The 15,519-nt window shown below is 52.8% G+C and overlaps 4 protein-coding genes across 4 annotated transcripts; 2 read left to right on the top strand and 2 right to left on the bottom strand.

Moving 5' to 3' along the window:
* Positions 1–1,530: 1,530 nt before the first annotated feature.
* HD553DRAFT_348586 (uncharacterized protein) lies at positions 1,531–4,352 on the top strand. The gene is made up of 6 exons (XM_046183395.1): positions 1,531–1,753; positions 1,820–2,068; positions 2,134–2,506; positions 2,580–3,481; positions 3,551–3,907; positions 3,973–4,352. Exons 1-6 carry the CDS (start codon positions 1,601–1,603, stop codon positions 4,285–4,287), a joined length of 2,349 nt encoding a protein of 782 aa, XP_046038454.1. The 5' UTR covers positions 1,531–1,600; the 3' UTR covers positions 4,288–4,352.
* A 37-nt stretch (positions 4,353–4,389) lies between these two features.
* On the top strand, positions 4,390–7,661 carry HD553DRAFT_186932 (uncharacterized protein). Its single transcript, XM_046176988.1, has 14 exons — positions 4,390–4,600; positions 4,711–5,211; positions 5,289–5,422; positions 5,507–5,518; positions 5,596–5,871; positions 5,947–6,049; positions 6,120–6,168; positions 6,262–6,287; positions 6,357–6,416; positions 6,481–6,866; positions 6,956–7,054; positions 7,119–7,182; positions 7,250–7,342; positions 7,430–7,661. Exons 1-14 carry the CDS (start codon positions 4,525–4,527, stop codon positions 7,561–7,563), a joined length of 2,013 nt encoding a protein of 670 aa, XP_046038455.1. The 5' UTR covers positions 4,390–4,524; the 3' UTR covers positions 7,564–7,661.
* A 1-nt stretch (position 7,662) lies between these two features.
* Positions 7,663–9,830, bottom strand: HD553DRAFT_187009 (POT family-domain-containing protein). Its single transcript, XM_046176989.1, has 13 exons — positions 9,724–9,830; positions 9,630–9,661; positions 9,500–9,569; positions 9,114–9,429; positions 9,043–9,046; positions 8,765–8,975; positions 8,642–8,699; positions 8,542–8,568; positions 8,440–8,477; positions 8,346–8,381; positions 8,146–8,284; positions 8,022–8,078; positions 7,663–7,930 (listed from the first exon to the last, which is right to left on the bottom strand). The coding sequence occupies exons 1-13, from the start codon at positions 9,784–9,786 to the stop codon at positions 7,833–7,835; spliced, it is 1,149 nt and encodes a 382-aa protein (XP_046038456.1). The 5' UTR covers positions 9,787–9,830; the 3' UTR covers positions 7,663–7,832.
* A 198-nt stretch (positions 9,831–10,028) lies between these two features.
* On the bottom strand, positions 10,029–11,510 carry HD553DRAFT_187141 (uncharacterized protein). The gene is made up of 5 exons (XM_046176990.1): positions 11,481–11,510; positions 10,773–11,391; positions 10,563–10,708; positions 10,429–10,503; positions 10,029–10,362 (listed from the first exon to the last, which is right to left on the bottom strand). The coding sequence occupies exons 2-5, from the start codon at positions 11,185–11,187 to the stop codon at positions 10,135–10,137; spliced, it is 864 nt and encodes a 287-aa protein (XP_046038457.1). The 5' UTR covers positions 11,188–11,391; positions 11,481–11,510; the 3' UTR covers positions 10,029–10,134.
* Between the last annotated feature and the right edge of the window lie 4,009 nt (positions 11,511–15,519).

A 15,519-nucleotide genomic window follows, 5' to 3' on the forward strand; every position in this document is an offset into this window, starting at 1 on the left:
GCCAAGGTCAAAGTCGTCGATGTGCGTTCCTTGAGCAAGCACACGCAGTCGATCTAGGTCGCAACTTGCTGTCTTGCTGTTCAGAATCGCTCGAAACTTGTACGGCTGCCTCGTACGATACGACGGCTATGTTGCATATCGATGACATTCACAAGATGCTTGTTTGCGCTATCAAACGTCGATATACGTCGAATGACTATTCGCCATGTCGATGCGGAATCTATGCGGGCGGTTAGTTAGTCTTCTGGCGACATCCTGGTCGCTCCATCCAGTCCAAAATCATGGATACACACCATGTTTTTCATTTTTTACCCTATCGTCACTGTAAACGATCGTAGATATGATGTTAACGAGTAATTTTCGAACCCATCCGTAAAATCGAAGGGCCCATTCGATGCGGTCCCTTGATCCGATGTCATTCCCCCATTCCTGGTTTGATCCATTTTCGCCCCAACCTAGACGGGCGGGGGTTTCTGTAAACTCGAAATCTGGGACATAAGTATGCGTAAAAGATGAGCGCCACGGAAGGTCTCTCAGGATTGTCATCCAGCTGTGCCACGCGAAAGGCATGCGCTGACACTGTTGATATTCCCAATGAGGTGAGGTTGGAGTCACGGCCTATCTCAATTCGAACAAGCATATTGTCGAATGCCTGTTCCTAGGTCTTCCTTTATGGTACGTTCTGCGTCGTCGTCAGGTGTCATCCGCGATTCGTTCCCGGGCATCAGGGCGGCGATGGAAAATCCATACACATATCCGCTTCGTTTTGTTGTCAAGATATCATACTACATGAAGGTCGCGACCCGCTCGTGAAGAACGGGACATGAAGGCGAGGGGAGGTAGATCTCTCCTTATCCAAGTCGAAGGATATCGGCGGGGTTCATATTTCCCCCTAGCTCATGGATCGAAGGGTACATCCATTATCGCCGCCCATCGACTTCCATCTTCATCCCTCCATTGCGATACCACCAGCAGCAACGAGACAAAAATGCTAGTCCTCCTCATCGAAAGCCCAGAGTATCTCAAGCGGAAAATAACGCAGGCGAGCTCGTTGCGGCCATCCACAAGTCCTGAGAGGTCGCAAGTCCGTCTGCGCTATGGGACGATCTAAGTGGCCATTTCATGTGAATATGAGAGTCTTGTATATCGAAGGTATCAGCGTGGATGCGTATCTTCCTTGTAGAGAGGTATGCAGTGACAGACAAGTTGTGAGCGATCCGGCGCAAGAAGGTTGGTTCGATCCGGGTCTGCGAAACGGCTTGGATCCAGCAAGCCGCATGTAGTGGTATTTGTTGATCTATCTTAATCGAGGGCTATCTCTCAAACGTGGTGCGATCTGCTATCAATTCGTTTCCCTGGCATTCGTTTCCCGTAGCTGACGGTAGCCAACATGCATGCTGCAACATGAAGATGAAACACCGCACATCGCGACGTCACGTGATTTTGGTTGCGCGGGGAATCGTGATTTTGGTCGACAAGAAGGTGAACAGATGAGCGATCATCTATCATTTGGGTCAAGCAAGTCGATCGATCTGCTTCTTTGAGACCAGAAGTTCGCCTGAATCGAATTTTGATATAGAAGATCAGTTGATACATCTTCATGACCGATATCGGAACCCCAACAGCCTTGGCGGCTTTTCCCTCGGCATCGAGCTCCTCGTCGAGCAGCCACATCAAGCTCGGAAGGGTATACGGAAGCGACGAGACTCAAGCAGTAGCTGCTGTACAAGGTGGTGCAGTCTGGATCTACGATGTGAGGGTCACTCGAATGAGCTTCAAATTGGACTGAAGCTGAACATGGAACTTTTTGCGAGTTCAGGTCACAAGCCATCAGGCCATAACGTCCTTCACGGTACCGCCATCTACCGTTTTCCAAACCACTCCCATCAGCTACCATCCTGCCGTCTCAAGCACGGGAGAAGCTAGTTCGGTCGTCCGTAAAGGAAAGCAGAGGCAGAGATATACGGCGGTCGGAGTCGGCAAGGGAGAGAACATTTCCCATGCCGACGAAGGCAAGGTGGTCTGGATCTGGAAGGGCGAAGAGGTGTTTGAGCAGTCGACCTTGAAGGTGAGCCTGTCGAATTCGACGGCATCTCCGACTGTATCAACTGAAACGGCACTCCGGCTACTCAGTTGGACCATCGAGTGGACTTGCTCGTCCGGATACCGGAGACACATAGCATGCTCGCTGCATCGTCAACTGGTCTCACCGTCATCTCCTCCCAGCTCAAGACTACCCCAATCCCTATTGTTCCTCCAAAATCTTCTCACCTCCTACGTGTCTTTTTCCTCCCTCGGCTACCTCAGACCGAGATCTTTGTCTATGCACTGTTATTCGATGACGGAAGTGTAACCTTTACGGGTGTCAAGGGTGCGGATGACGAGACGTGCACGGGCGAGGACGCAAGACGGGCGACCAAGACCTTACCTGCAAAGACTCTGGCCGAAGGGGAAAAGGTTATTAACGCTTTCATGGACGACAAGACGTTCGTCGTACATCTTTTGAGTACGTCTAGCTATGTCTTTGAGTATGAAGCGTTCCTGACATTCTGATATAATTGCTCATCATTTCTCAACAGCCTCGAAGGGCCGAATGATTCCGAACGCTATCAGTCTAAAGGCTGACTCGATGATACGACCCGGCAAGACCTTCACTTTCAACGAATCCGTATCTTCAACGTCCCCTACCATCGCTTCGCTACCAGACACGGCCGGACCCGTCTTTGCCTTTGCCACTTCCACCCCGTCGATCGTCGTGTTTCAACCGACATATCCCGCCGTACTCGCCCACCGGGAAATCAGCACCAAGAACTTGAGCGTCAAAGAGCTCGTACCGCTCGCGAACAATCTGGTTGCCATAATCAGCACGACTACGAACGAATCGGGTGCCGAGCGATGGATGATCCACACAGTCGACATGACCGTTCCGGTGGATGGTGTCGGCATCGCGCAATTGCTCGATTCTGCGACATTAACTACCCGCTACCTGGAAAACACCTCGGCAGCGGCACCCAAGATCCAGGACGCGACCGGTTCCCATAAAGCTTTGCAATCGACAACCAGCCGGGACCAGGCCTTCTTGACTTCTCTCCGATCGCAGTTGTTCTCTGCGTCAAACGGGGACGCGGAGTCCGCGTTCAAGGTATGGCGCACTTGGCACGATACCGAGGAACACCCTTTCACCAGGAAACGAGCCGATCCTAAGCGAATGCGTAGTCGAGGTGTCCTGGCGGGCGATATCGTCAAGGCCGTTATGGAGGGAGCTCTTCCCGCAAGCCGAGCGGATCGGAAGGAAAAGCCCAAGGAGGGAGAAGAGGCAGGGTCGAGCGCAGACTCTGAACCGAAATGGATCACTACGGGCGCGAAAGGGCCGTACCTCGCCAACGTGATCACGGTTTTGCTCGAGAACGGATGGGCGAATGACGGGATGTGGGGGCAAGGTGGGCTCGTGCAAGATGGACTGCTGGTGGTCGGCGATTGGGTGAGCAGTAGATTGCTGATGGGTTGGCTGTTGGGACGCTTTTACTAAAACTCAAAACGCTTTGGACAGGATAACATCGTCCTCGGACTCGACAAGCTTCCTACGGTGCCATCCAAGTCGCTCGTAGCGCTTCTCTCACACGTCGCACAGTACCACATCTCGTCTACCTCTGTCGGTGCGACCGGCCTTACGACACCGCCGGCGCTAGAAGACTTCCTCAAACTGTACCTGGCCATCCCCGTCTCGCCAGCCATGCACAAGCAAGCCCTCAAGCGAGGCTTGAATCAGGTCGAAGTGGTACAGACCGTCTTGAGGCTGATGGTGGACTGGTTGGAAGAGGTCGGCAAGGACGTCAAGGGTAAAGGGGTCGTCGGATGGGAGGCAGACGATGTCAAGAGCCAGTCGAGCAGGTATCCTATCGAGGGGGTAAGTCAGGGCCAGAGTAGGCTATCGGAAGCGGCACGATCGCTGATCACCTTCCCGTTCCACAGCTCGTACTACACACGCAACTGCTGCTCGATGCCCATCTACCTCTTCTCATCTCGCATCCTCCCGCTCACTCTCTCATCGCACGACTCAAGACCGCACTGGAACCTTTGCTCACTCTGCAAACCGAGCTCGCTGCCGCTCGTGGTCTGGTCGAGGGCTTTGTGCGTCTAGCTGAGCAGAAACCGAATGGAGGTGCCAAGGGCAAAAAGGGCGGCGCGGTCAAGGGCAAGCCGGCTATGGGTGCGGGTGCTACGGGCAAGAAGATGTTTGGGGAATGGATGGATCCGCTGTACAGCGTGGATGAAGTCGTATTGTGAATCGGATCATCACTTTGTAGGCACGACGCACATGATCTGATGTCATTTTGTTAGCGCGGGATGAAACGTAATCGCCGGGGGAGGGGCAAAGCAAAAGTTGCTCGGCTCATGTACATACTCGCTCGTGTGACCTGAACCATCTCGAAGCTTTCATGAGAATCACAGACAGCTAACTGCACGAGGACAACCATTCACGCACACACACCTATAATCTCTGCATCTGTTCCGTGGATCATAATGGCTGGTGACTATGGTTCAACACGAGTGACAAAGGCTCCAAGAGGGTCGATGAAGCGGAACGATTCGGCTGGAGGTGAGCAGGCAAACGACGACCTACTTCTGGCTCAGACTCAGCCCTGTATCTCGATCCCGCATGCGATTACTGATATAGCTCTTCCTACTTTCCCCTTTTCTCTTCCTCAGGCTTCCGATCTACATACTCCCACCAGGCGCCCTCCGGTAACCCCCTCTATGGCAGCGAATCCGACGATGACGAGAGCAATCTCAGCTCTTCTCCTCGATCTCCGCTCTTGGCAAACAAGCGAGCCAGCATCTCTCAGTCCTCCGATCGACCTCGACGACCGAGTTTACCTGCACATATGCATCAATCCCACAGTCAATCTCAGAACGAGCGTTACGACGCCTACCGATGGCTATCCAACACGGGTTCCGAGCCGGGTATAGACGTCAGGCAGGATCCTGGCCGGTATGCTGAACTCGACGACGAAGTGGGAGTGACCGTGGTCGACTATGCTACGGATGGGACCGCTTCGAGGGTTGATCTACCCGGATCCAAGTTGGAAACCTGGCTAAACTCGCAAGATGGCAAGAGGCCGGTGTCGCCTGCTCCTCAAACACCAGGTCTGGACGAGAAGAAGGCAAATGACCGGCCGAGGAAGAGCGTCAGATGGATCAATCTCGATGGTGAATAACGAGCTGAACGTTCTGCGACGATTGATCCGGTGCTTGGAACGCTGACGCTGTTTGGCTCTGGTATTCAGGTATCAATTTTGAGACGATCAAGGTGCTGGCTCTGAAGTACAATCTACATCCTCTTGCCATCGAAGACGCTCTGAGAGCGAACAACAACCCGAGAAGCAAGATCGACTTCTACGCGGAACACCTCTATACTCAGGTGAGTAACGATCGCACTGAATATCGCTCCGAGCGGGACTCGATGTGCTCATGCTAGCCTGTCCGCTTTTTCGGATTTGCACAGATTCTTGTACAGGTATGCATGGCTCACGTCGAAGCCGACTGCGCCAGCTAGCGGATCTGATCCTTGCCCTTGCTCCTGTCTATCCGCAGTACATCCGAGCGGAGGATGAAGAGGAGATCAAGGAGGCCGTCAACCTTCCTGCTAAACGACCCTTCGAGCTGGGCTCGCACGCAACCTATGGGCGAGGTCGCAGCCAGAATATGGAAGAGGAAGATTTGGAAGCTTCTGGTAACAAACATAAACAGAGCTGGGCTGGAAGATTATTCAGCCGGGCAAAGCGAGCGAACAAGATACACGTGCTCCCAGAGGGAGTCGAGGGTGTCTTTGAACCGCTGCAGAACCAAGGGATCGGACACGGACCGATGGTGAGTCGTGAGGATCCTCAGCCTCGTATCGATATGTCACCGTGAATCTGAAGCGTCGCATCCTACATTTGACAGGCAATGATGGGACCTGCTCATCGAAGTACCGTTGACGAATTGTCGGCCAAATATATGGTGCCCATCCGCCGAACCGTTTACAGCTGCTTCATGTTACGTGATGGTGAGCCGAGAAGAGCAGCATGCGAGAAAAGTATCGCCCATCTGCTAATCCCCGTTTAACCGGATGACAGGTACGCTCATCACCATGTCGGCGACCCCTTATGCGGGAATACTGGATCCGTGAGCCCAGACATGGTAGAGTTAGATGTGAAATCTACTCACCAACTTTCTTTTTAACTTTTTTGCCTTCCGCGTCTTCCACGTCGATCACAGAATTTACCTTCGATTGGAGAATCCTGGTAGGCCTCAATGCTGCTTTTAACCTTCAACAGTACACCGCCTAACCCATTCGCTCTTCCGGCCGGCAGATGGTATACTCAGGAAAACAAGCGATTCATCGATGCTGCTCGAGGCATTACTCGATATTGGTAAGTCGATCGGACACCGTACTTTGCCGTGCTTCAAATTGACAAGTTGCGTGGCCGAACCCAGTTGTCGATATCGCAATCGAAATCTCACAGGCGTTCGAGGCCGAAATTCTGAAAATCGAAGCGGGATGTCTCATTCGGCCCGAGATGGGGGCTGTCCGCCACCTGCACGTGATCTCGTCTCAGCTCACAAGGTTGAAGCGGACACTCTCACCACTGTCGAGGGTGCTGTACACGCTGCGGAATCGGGACCAGGAGCGAGCGCTGGCAAGTTTGCTTTACGGCGCCAAATCGTCCGGGACGATACATCAGTTGAACCATGATCATGGACATCATTCCGGGGTTGGCCATATGACGGAGAAGACCGGGCTCGATACACCGGGTGGAGAAGTCCGCGAATCGCTCTGGTCTGCTGAAGACAGTGCAGGATACATCTCGAGAATAACCAAGGTGAGAACCCTGCCCATAAGTCTACGTGCTTCTAAGGTCGTTGGTGTCGACCTGAGCCTAACGATGTCACCGCCCCTATCGGCTCCCAGATATATTTGAGTGATGTCATCGACCACCTCGATACCGTGCTAAACGCGATTGACCAATTCACCGTGACGACTGATCATCTGACGTCTTTCGTCTTCAACGTGAGCCAAAAAATGATGGCTAAACGGTATCGGCCAGATCGCTTACTTTTGCCATTTCATCCAGCTAATGAGTTTCGATTCGAATTCGTCTATGGAGCGTCTCTCTCTTGTCACGGTCATCTTCATGCGTGAGTCAGGCTGGCATATTCAACCGCTAAACGATGTGATCTGATGCACAGCCTTGCAATTCTATAGCGGCGACCTTCATGACAGGCTACTGGGGGATGAACATTGAGATCGAGCGCTTCACGAGTATGCCTTATGACGACTACGGGTTCTGGTTGGTCGGTAAGTCTTGTCCAGACTCGGTACCTTCCGCGGTGAAACTTAGGCTGATGTGTGCCGGAATCTCACTGTCATTGCATGTCGTTACAGCGATCCCGGTGTTGAGCTTTTTCTTCATCGTGTTCTGTCATCAATGGATTTGGAATACCATCAACGTAGGAAGGAGATTATGGGCGCAACGGAAGCGGGAGGAAGCGGTCTACATGTCCCGAAAGCATCAGTGAAGCAAGATCGGTCGCAGTAGGCAGCAAGATTCTGTATCTACGTCACGCAGGTATCATATGACATGGTGCGCCCTCGTTTCCTGAACGGCCCAGTCGATGCCAGTCACACCAGCCAGGATCCATGATTGAGCGAGAACTCGTCGTTCAATATCAGACGCCGACATCTTAAGTATACATATTCGCTATCCTGGTTAGAAAGAAATTTATCTCTTTCTATCTAAGGCACTTCGTAGCATGACTCGATCGAATTGCCAACCTCAGCACGAAATCTAACGCTTCTCCCTAGTCTCTTCCACATCAACTTCAGCCTTGTCCTGCTTGATGGACGTAAGAGAAGGGTCAAAGAAGTTGACTTCCTTGTCCAGACCTTTGAATAAGAGCGGGAATGAGACGGCTGCGATCAGGTTTTATGTCAGCTTGAAATCGAGGATAAAACCGTATTCATGTTGGGGACTCACCACAGGCGAGACTGAGAGCGGCCAACACCCAATATGGCTCGACGAGATAAGGATCGGCTGCGGGGAAATCCAGGCGATCAGAATCTTACACTGCTTGCCCGGTCTCGCGTGCGACATCACTCACTAACGGCAGCCGAACATGCGAGTCCAATGGCGCTTGAGATGGCGGTAGTGAACAGACAGAAGGCATAGACGAGACCCTTCATCCTAGGGGGAGCTCGAGTATAGGCCAACTCGTACGAAGTGACGTTTACGAAGATCTCCTGTATACGCACCCAGACATCAATTTCAGTCAAACGAATCTGCAAATACCGAACGGCTTACGCCCAGGGCAGGAAGCGAGAAGAGTGGCACTTGAAGCTGCAAAATCGCCAGATCAGCGTTCATACCCGGGTGTATTCGTCTATTGACGGCTTACCCAGAGCGAAATGGGAGACACACCCAGGGCACATTCGGCTATCAATTGCATGGGGTCGTGGTCCAGTCATCCCATACCATTGAGTTGAGATGGAAGAGTTACTCACAGGTTGCATACTTGCCGCAAGGACTAGTCGCGTCTGCCCAAGTCACGATCAGCGTCACAGCTCCCGTTGTGCCCTCGACAAGGATGCATCACTCACAAACTCGCGTTTGTAGGACACCTCCGTAGATCATGTTGAGGCCTCCGAGAGTGAAACCCTACCAAGGCGACGAGGCTCTAAGTGGGACGCACGGAACGCTATACAGCTCGCAAAAGCTCTTACGATGGTCATCCTCCACATGGGCGAAATGGGATAGCCCATCTTTGAGAATGCAGGATAAAGTCCGTAATTGATAAGAGGCGCGCAGCAGACAATAGTAAGAGCATTCCAATTTTGGATCAGATCGTTAGGAACCCCTCCGAGAGTCATGGCCGAGCTCATGGCGTTGACAGAGTTCCCGAGCCCGCTGTTTGCCAAGTTGAAGATGGGAATACTGTACTCATACACATGACGCAGAATCAGTAACCTCTCATATTGGCATAGCATGCTTTTTGGCGTACAGTACTACAGAAGGCAAGAATCCGTCAATCATCCGTATGCGAGCGAAACATCGACACCTACAGCTACTTACGAAAGACTTTGCACGCGGCCATGGTCCGTTGCAGATCATCGATAAACTTGTCGTCCCAAGTGACACCGGAGAGGTCTCCCCCACGGCTGGCGATGGCACTGGGCCGAGCATTCTCCCAGAAAGCGTTGCCTCTTTTGAACAGGTTGGCGCTGTTGCCATCCTTGAAGAGGGATCGGCAAGCTTTGAAAGCTTCTAGAACGACGGATCCTTGCGGAGCGAAGCGTACTAAGCGCTTGTAGCATACCCAGAGCACGAGGGGCATCAACATGTAGAAGATTCCGGGAGTGAGGAAAGCGAGCCAAAATCCAACATTGTACTGCGCGGGAAATGTGAAGTGTCAGCTACTCGGACGAGCCCTTCAGATTGCGTCCAGGCCTTGAGCTTACCGCTGCATAGCTGGTGGCGAGCCCGAAGAACGCTCCAACATTGATTGCCCAATAAAAGACGAGGAGATACCTAAGGGCGGCCACTTGGATCAGTTTCGATATTCCCAAGCTCTGATTGAGCATTGCTTACCTTTGAACCGTGACCTGAGGAGACAAGATGACCTAGCGCAGAAGGATGTCTCCATGAATAAGCGACCTCAGCGGATTCGATGCACCACACGTACTCTCTCTCCGCTCTTGAGGACCTTGATAGTGCTACGCTTGACCGGTGATTGATCGCAGAGCATGGGAGCGAGGGTAGGCTAACGAAGTGATGAGTTTCAGTCTACGTTAGCGTACAGACCGTCGGAAGCATACATACCTTGATGAACCCAGCAGCGCCACTGAGGATGTAAATAGAAATAAGGAATGGAGCGAGCGCATTCCCTGAAGCTATAACCGAAGGGATCGCCGGCACGACCAGCAAAACGTGCGCAAAAGCACCCACACCCGTCCCGACACACAGAGTCCGGAAGCGACCCCACCAAACGTCCGAAACGATTCCTCCTAAGATGGGGAAGGACGATTATCTCTTTCTATCTAAGGCACAAAATCCTGAAGATAGAAGCGGGATGTCTGTTAAATATGCTCGTGTATTACGTATTCTCGATATCGGCGATCGCTTGTCGGATCGCCAATAGAGTGGCACTTCTTGATAGCTTTCCCTTGATATGCTCGAGATCGCCTAGATCCGGCAGGCAGTCCATTAAACCCTGTGCAATCAGCCGATTGAGAGTGGTGGCCTGAGGCATAGCCTCAGGGAGATATCGTCTTGGGTTACGGAAATACTGTGCGATGGCTCGGTATTGCCGCGGCGTCCAATCCTACACACATGCGGGAAGCTGTCTTCAGCAGGCGACCGGAGAGATCGGGCGCGCCAATATACTCACCTCCGCCTCGCGTCGTGCCAAGCTGCCAGTCCAAGCCTTCCTTAGTAGAGAGGGTCTCGAGCTGCTCGACGAGTCCTGTTTATATAACGTTAGCTATCACTCGTAAGTAGTGCTCGCGCTACACGGTCACTTACGTCAAATGGGTGGCCACAATGAACTCGAAACAGGAAAAACGCAAGACATTGCTGCGGTGGCGAAGACCCGATCGCACTAGCCCCGACCATACTAGGCCCTGCATCGTCCCGGGTTGCTATCGCACTCCGGGCATCCGCAAGCGTACCTGTGGATAGGCCAAGGTCAGCATTTGCCACATGGATTCGTCACCTTGCAACGCATCGACATACCAAGATAGAGCTTTGCTACCAAATTCTCGATTGCCCGAGCCAGGCGGTCATCCCAGATATCCCACTTCTCATTCGCTCCTGTCCCTCGCTCTTTTTGTTTATACCGTACCGGCACCGACACAAGTTCAGACCGATATTGTTCCATCTCGGACCGACGCATCGGAATAAACATCCTACTGCGGAGGGTCCAGTATGAAAACGGTTCCCCAGCTCGTTCATACCAAGGACAGCTCCGAGCGAGGACTGATAACGACTCGCATGAGACAGGCCGCCAAGAGCGAAGGAAAGGGGCGCCGAGGCAGCCGAGGAACCAGGGCGGAGGGGAGCGAAAGGAGAGCGACGAGCGAGGATAGGGAACCGGCGATCCAAGCGAGCGAGCGAAGAGTACGACAGCAAAAGGGATCAGTATCGCCATTCGCCCCCGTTCTGTCGGGACTCACAATCGACGAGTACGGCCTCCAGGTATTCACACAACAAGGAATGTTCGCCGTGGGTGCCGCGCAAGTAGAATCGAAGAGTTTTGATGGGGATGTGGCAAGTTGAGGCCAGTGTATAAACCATCGAATCCATATACCCGATAACGTCTGTAATCCCCGGCCACGGTTGTGACTCTTCAGAGCTGTACCAGATGCCATAACCAGATGCCGCTCAGTGTATTTTCGTTTCTACCGAATCGTTGGGAACCTCTCGAAGATGGATGGAGCTTACACGTTGCATGCATCGGCCTCACAGTACGGGTTCTTGAACTCGCAATCGTGTAACAAGTACTTCGGAACGGGTACTCCCCTGTTGGCTGCGTGGATCCGAGTCATGACTTCCAGCCTCCATGTCCTGGCGAGATGGAAAAAATCAGGGTCGACGTGGCCAGCGGGCTCTGCCGTGATGTCATCAATGACTTGACGAAGCCGGATTTCTTCCTCGCTGGGTGGCGTGCATATGTGACCTCGGAGTGAGTTCACGAGCTCGGAACAGCTACAGCGACCAAGCGGGGCTTTCTCGTAGTAGGCCTGAACCAAACAGAGCACTTTCCTCGACCCGCCGATCGGTGGTTCTACATGGTGAATGAGTTGGTGATCCCCTGATCAAGGGTATAGGTCAGTTAGAGTGATCAACAAGCGATTCACCTGTGCGCCTGGACCTACCGTACCGGCTTCCGTGCGTGCCACAGAAGATGCAATAGACCCGTGCTAACAATACGGTATGGTCGTCAATCGAAGACCCGCTAGACCCGATATGTGCCTTGATTTCATCCGGGCCAGAGAATCTCTCGTTGCAGCACTCGAGCTCCAAGCCGTCTTGTTCGAAGGTCCCCGTGAACAGACGAACCGTGTTCACCGGAGTAGGAAATCGTTGGATCCAGTCTCGAAGCCAAGATGGACCTAGACTTCCGAGAGTCGAGGGTTGTGGATCTGCTAATTTGACAGCAGTTTGAGGAGGAGGGGTGGCCAACGATTCCGGATGGTGGATCAACCACGCAGCCGTGACGTGACAGGGATTCATACCGCCATCGGCTGCTTGACGTTCTCGATACCGCCATTTACTTCTCTCGATGGCGAGCTCGAGGGCGGAGGACATGACGCAGCTTTCAGGCCTCAGGTTGACCCCAAAAAGTCAGATTAGAGATATTAAAGGCAAATTGATTGCTATATCACAACATGGTGATCATAGTAAAAAGGTGATCGTTCAATTGTTCACCTAATGTAGAGGTCTCGCTCTGGAGTCGAGAAGTCGCTTGGTGGTGAGACTTCTCGCCGACTACTGAGCGTAAGAATCTCGATAACGCATACCCAATACTCATGTACTCATAGAGATTTCTCAAGATCGCACCGTGCCTCTCTCCCTCTTCTTTCGTAAATCTCTGCGGCACCGGCGCGGTTCCGAAAGGGCCTGCAGGAGACAATTTGACGGCTGGAGCCCTGGGTTTGGGGTCTCAGGTTGCTACGGCGGTGACCCAATCCTTTACCTTTTTACAGTCGACGGTACAGTGGCTTCGGTCAGGTATAACATATCATTATTCATCATCGAGCCTACGTCTCACTCGACTTTCTCGAACAAGGCTTCGTGAGAAAAGAAGACGAACGCTTGTCTTTGTCCTTCGAACGGGGTGATAGCGTGAAGTAAAAGGGCCGAGTGGAAGAGCACCACGCTTCCAGGTCGATATTCCATCTTGAATAGGATGGACCCAGACCCCGCGACCAAGTCACCTCCGGTGTACCTTCCCATCGGTGTCATCGCGACGCACCCGTGTTTGTCGTCTGCCTTATCTCGATGGAGAAGGACTCGAAGGTTCTGCAGCAGTGCCATGCCCAGGAAACAAGTCTTTGCAGACCATTCGATCGAACTCATACTGGCAAACTTGAGGGCGAGTCGATCGAAGCAGACCTTGTACCTATAACATAGCGTCCATCAGCAAAGATTGTGAACCTAACGAGCACTAGTGTATGTGTATGCTTACTTCTCTTGGATCTTGGGGAAGAACATCCCGAACAAGTTTGCCATCGTCTGCTGAAGCGGTGCCATGTTTCGCAAGAACTCTTGAACCGGTTCTATCTGGTAGACGTTGTGACAGCCGGTGGTATGGACTGATATGTGAGGATCTTCCTTGCCGGCATGTCCAGTCGACTGCCAGAAGGCGAAATGCCAAACACCCGCTCGTCCATTATTCTTGTACTTCTCTTTCATCCCTTCATAATCATGGTGACGCTGATCGCAAGGTCCAGGAGGAGGGATGTCCTTCTGTATCCACCCTTGCAGCAAAGCTGCGAACGAAGTCCTCATGTGACCTGCGATAACACACGCTTCAAATGGCAAACTAGATCATCGCTCCCGACCGAACTTACTCAAGAGATCCTTCCTTTGACGTGCCACCCTTGGTTGTGGTAGGTTCAAACCATCGTCCAACTTCACGAGGACAACTTTCCCGTCTTGTGCACGCATGATCACGTTCCCTTTCAGCAAGGGAAGTTTGTCTATTTGCCGATCATAGCGAGCTACCGTCTCGTTCCACTTGCTTTTCTGCGCTTCCGTGTAGTCCTGCGCCCCCGAGACTGCCTTCGCGTTCTCCTTCTCCTTCTCCTTCCCCTTTGTCTTTCCCTTCGCCTTCAACGCATCGACGAGTTCTTGATAAGTATCAGGTAAAACAATTTCCGTATACTCGGACAGCGCTTTTTCGACCTGGGCTTTGGCTCTGGGATACGGAGCTTCATCCCAATCTCCCGAGAACTTGTTTGGGTTGGATTTCGGGGCATCGGATAGAGGAAGAGAGAAATTTGTGCGAGCCTTGACGTTTGCCAACTCCTCGTATGCTGCACCCGTCGGGATTTCGATTCCCCCAACGAGATGAGGAACCGCAGAGACCGCTCCACCGGCGACGTAGACAATCTTCTTTTGTTTTTTCGGACGAGGTCTCTCATCCTCACACTGTTCGGTGGAACCTCCATCCTCTGGCTCGGTCCATTCGTCTTCCGACTCTTGTCCGTCATCTTCTTCTCGCAATCGGACGTTTTCCAGATCTGCCTGGCAACGTTCCTCCTCCGACTCTCGTTCCTCCTCCGACTCTCGTTCCTCCTCCGACTCTCGTTCCTCATCAACGTCTTCCTCTCCTGACCGCTCTCTTCGCCTTTCGGCAGATGGGAGCTTGGTCACATGGGTTTTGTGCGCGTTCTCGCAGGATTGATTGCGTTTGGTCTTGCTGCGGGGTACCTTGTCCACTAAGAGAACCTTGTCGGAGACGGTCCCAGCCGGCGTCTTGCCCTTGCCACCCGAGCTCTGGCGGACAAGGATCTCGGCGTCGAGTCGATCGACAGTGAATTGGTTCTCGGGAACGTCCCGGCTGCATCCGCCGCTGCGAAGGACTGTGTTCTTCTCGAACAAGCCATGGCGTGTGGTAAGCATCTGGGAGGCAACGCTTTCGAGCGGACTTTTGTTGGCAGATCGCTCTCTTCCGTTGGCCTGTAACCTGGTAGCCCCGGTTTCGGTGGCCTGTCGTTTGGACAAGTCATGGCGTGTAGTGAGCGTTACGCTTTCGAGCGGACTCTTGGTGACAGACCCGGTCTCCAATGGTAGATCCTCATCCCGATCCGAAAGGCTCTCCCGCACATTCGAGCCTCCAACCGGATCGCGGACCATGCCACCTAGGCTTTCCGCTGCCACAGCGAGGACATCCGAACCAGAATTCATATCTGATGGTGGTTCGGACGGATTGGCAGGAGCAGCTACCGCTGCGGACCGGACGGGAGCAGCCGGGGAAGATCGGAGGATGGAAGAAGGCGACCTTGAACTGAGGATTTCATCAACGGCTGCTTTGAACGTCGGGATAGTGTATCCCATTGATTTCTTCCCGCCGCCAAGCTGAGCCTTGTGATGCTGCAACTTTTGCAACAAGATCTGCAAGCCGATGCGACTCCTACATACCCGGTCGTCGAATAGCCGGATGATCGTGTATACCGCTTTCTGCCCAGGTGGTTTGGTATAAAACCCTAGCGCAGCTTGCCAGCCAACTCCCCAAGCTTCTTCTATGTCGGACAGCATATCCACATGTCGTCGGTTCTTGAGCCGTTTCACTCGACTTCCGAGGTGGGAATTGGTGAATGTTGGAGGCAGGAATTCGAACAGGGAATCCGTCGCCTGAATGATAAGTTCCGTCGTAGCATCATGATTGCGCAACAAGGTTCCAATCAACTCTTCAGCTCTTCTTCCCCGTTGAGCCTCTGGTTCCATCGACATCTGGTGCTTGAAGTGCTGGACC

Source organism: Filobasidium floriforme, assembly GCF_021052385.1.
Source record: "Filobasidium floriforme strain CBS 6241 chromosome Unknown HD553scaffold_5, whole genome shotgun sequence".
NCBI lineage: Eukaryota > Fungi > Basidiomycota > Tremellomycetes > Filobasidiales > Filobasidiaceae > Filobasidium > Filobasidium floriforme.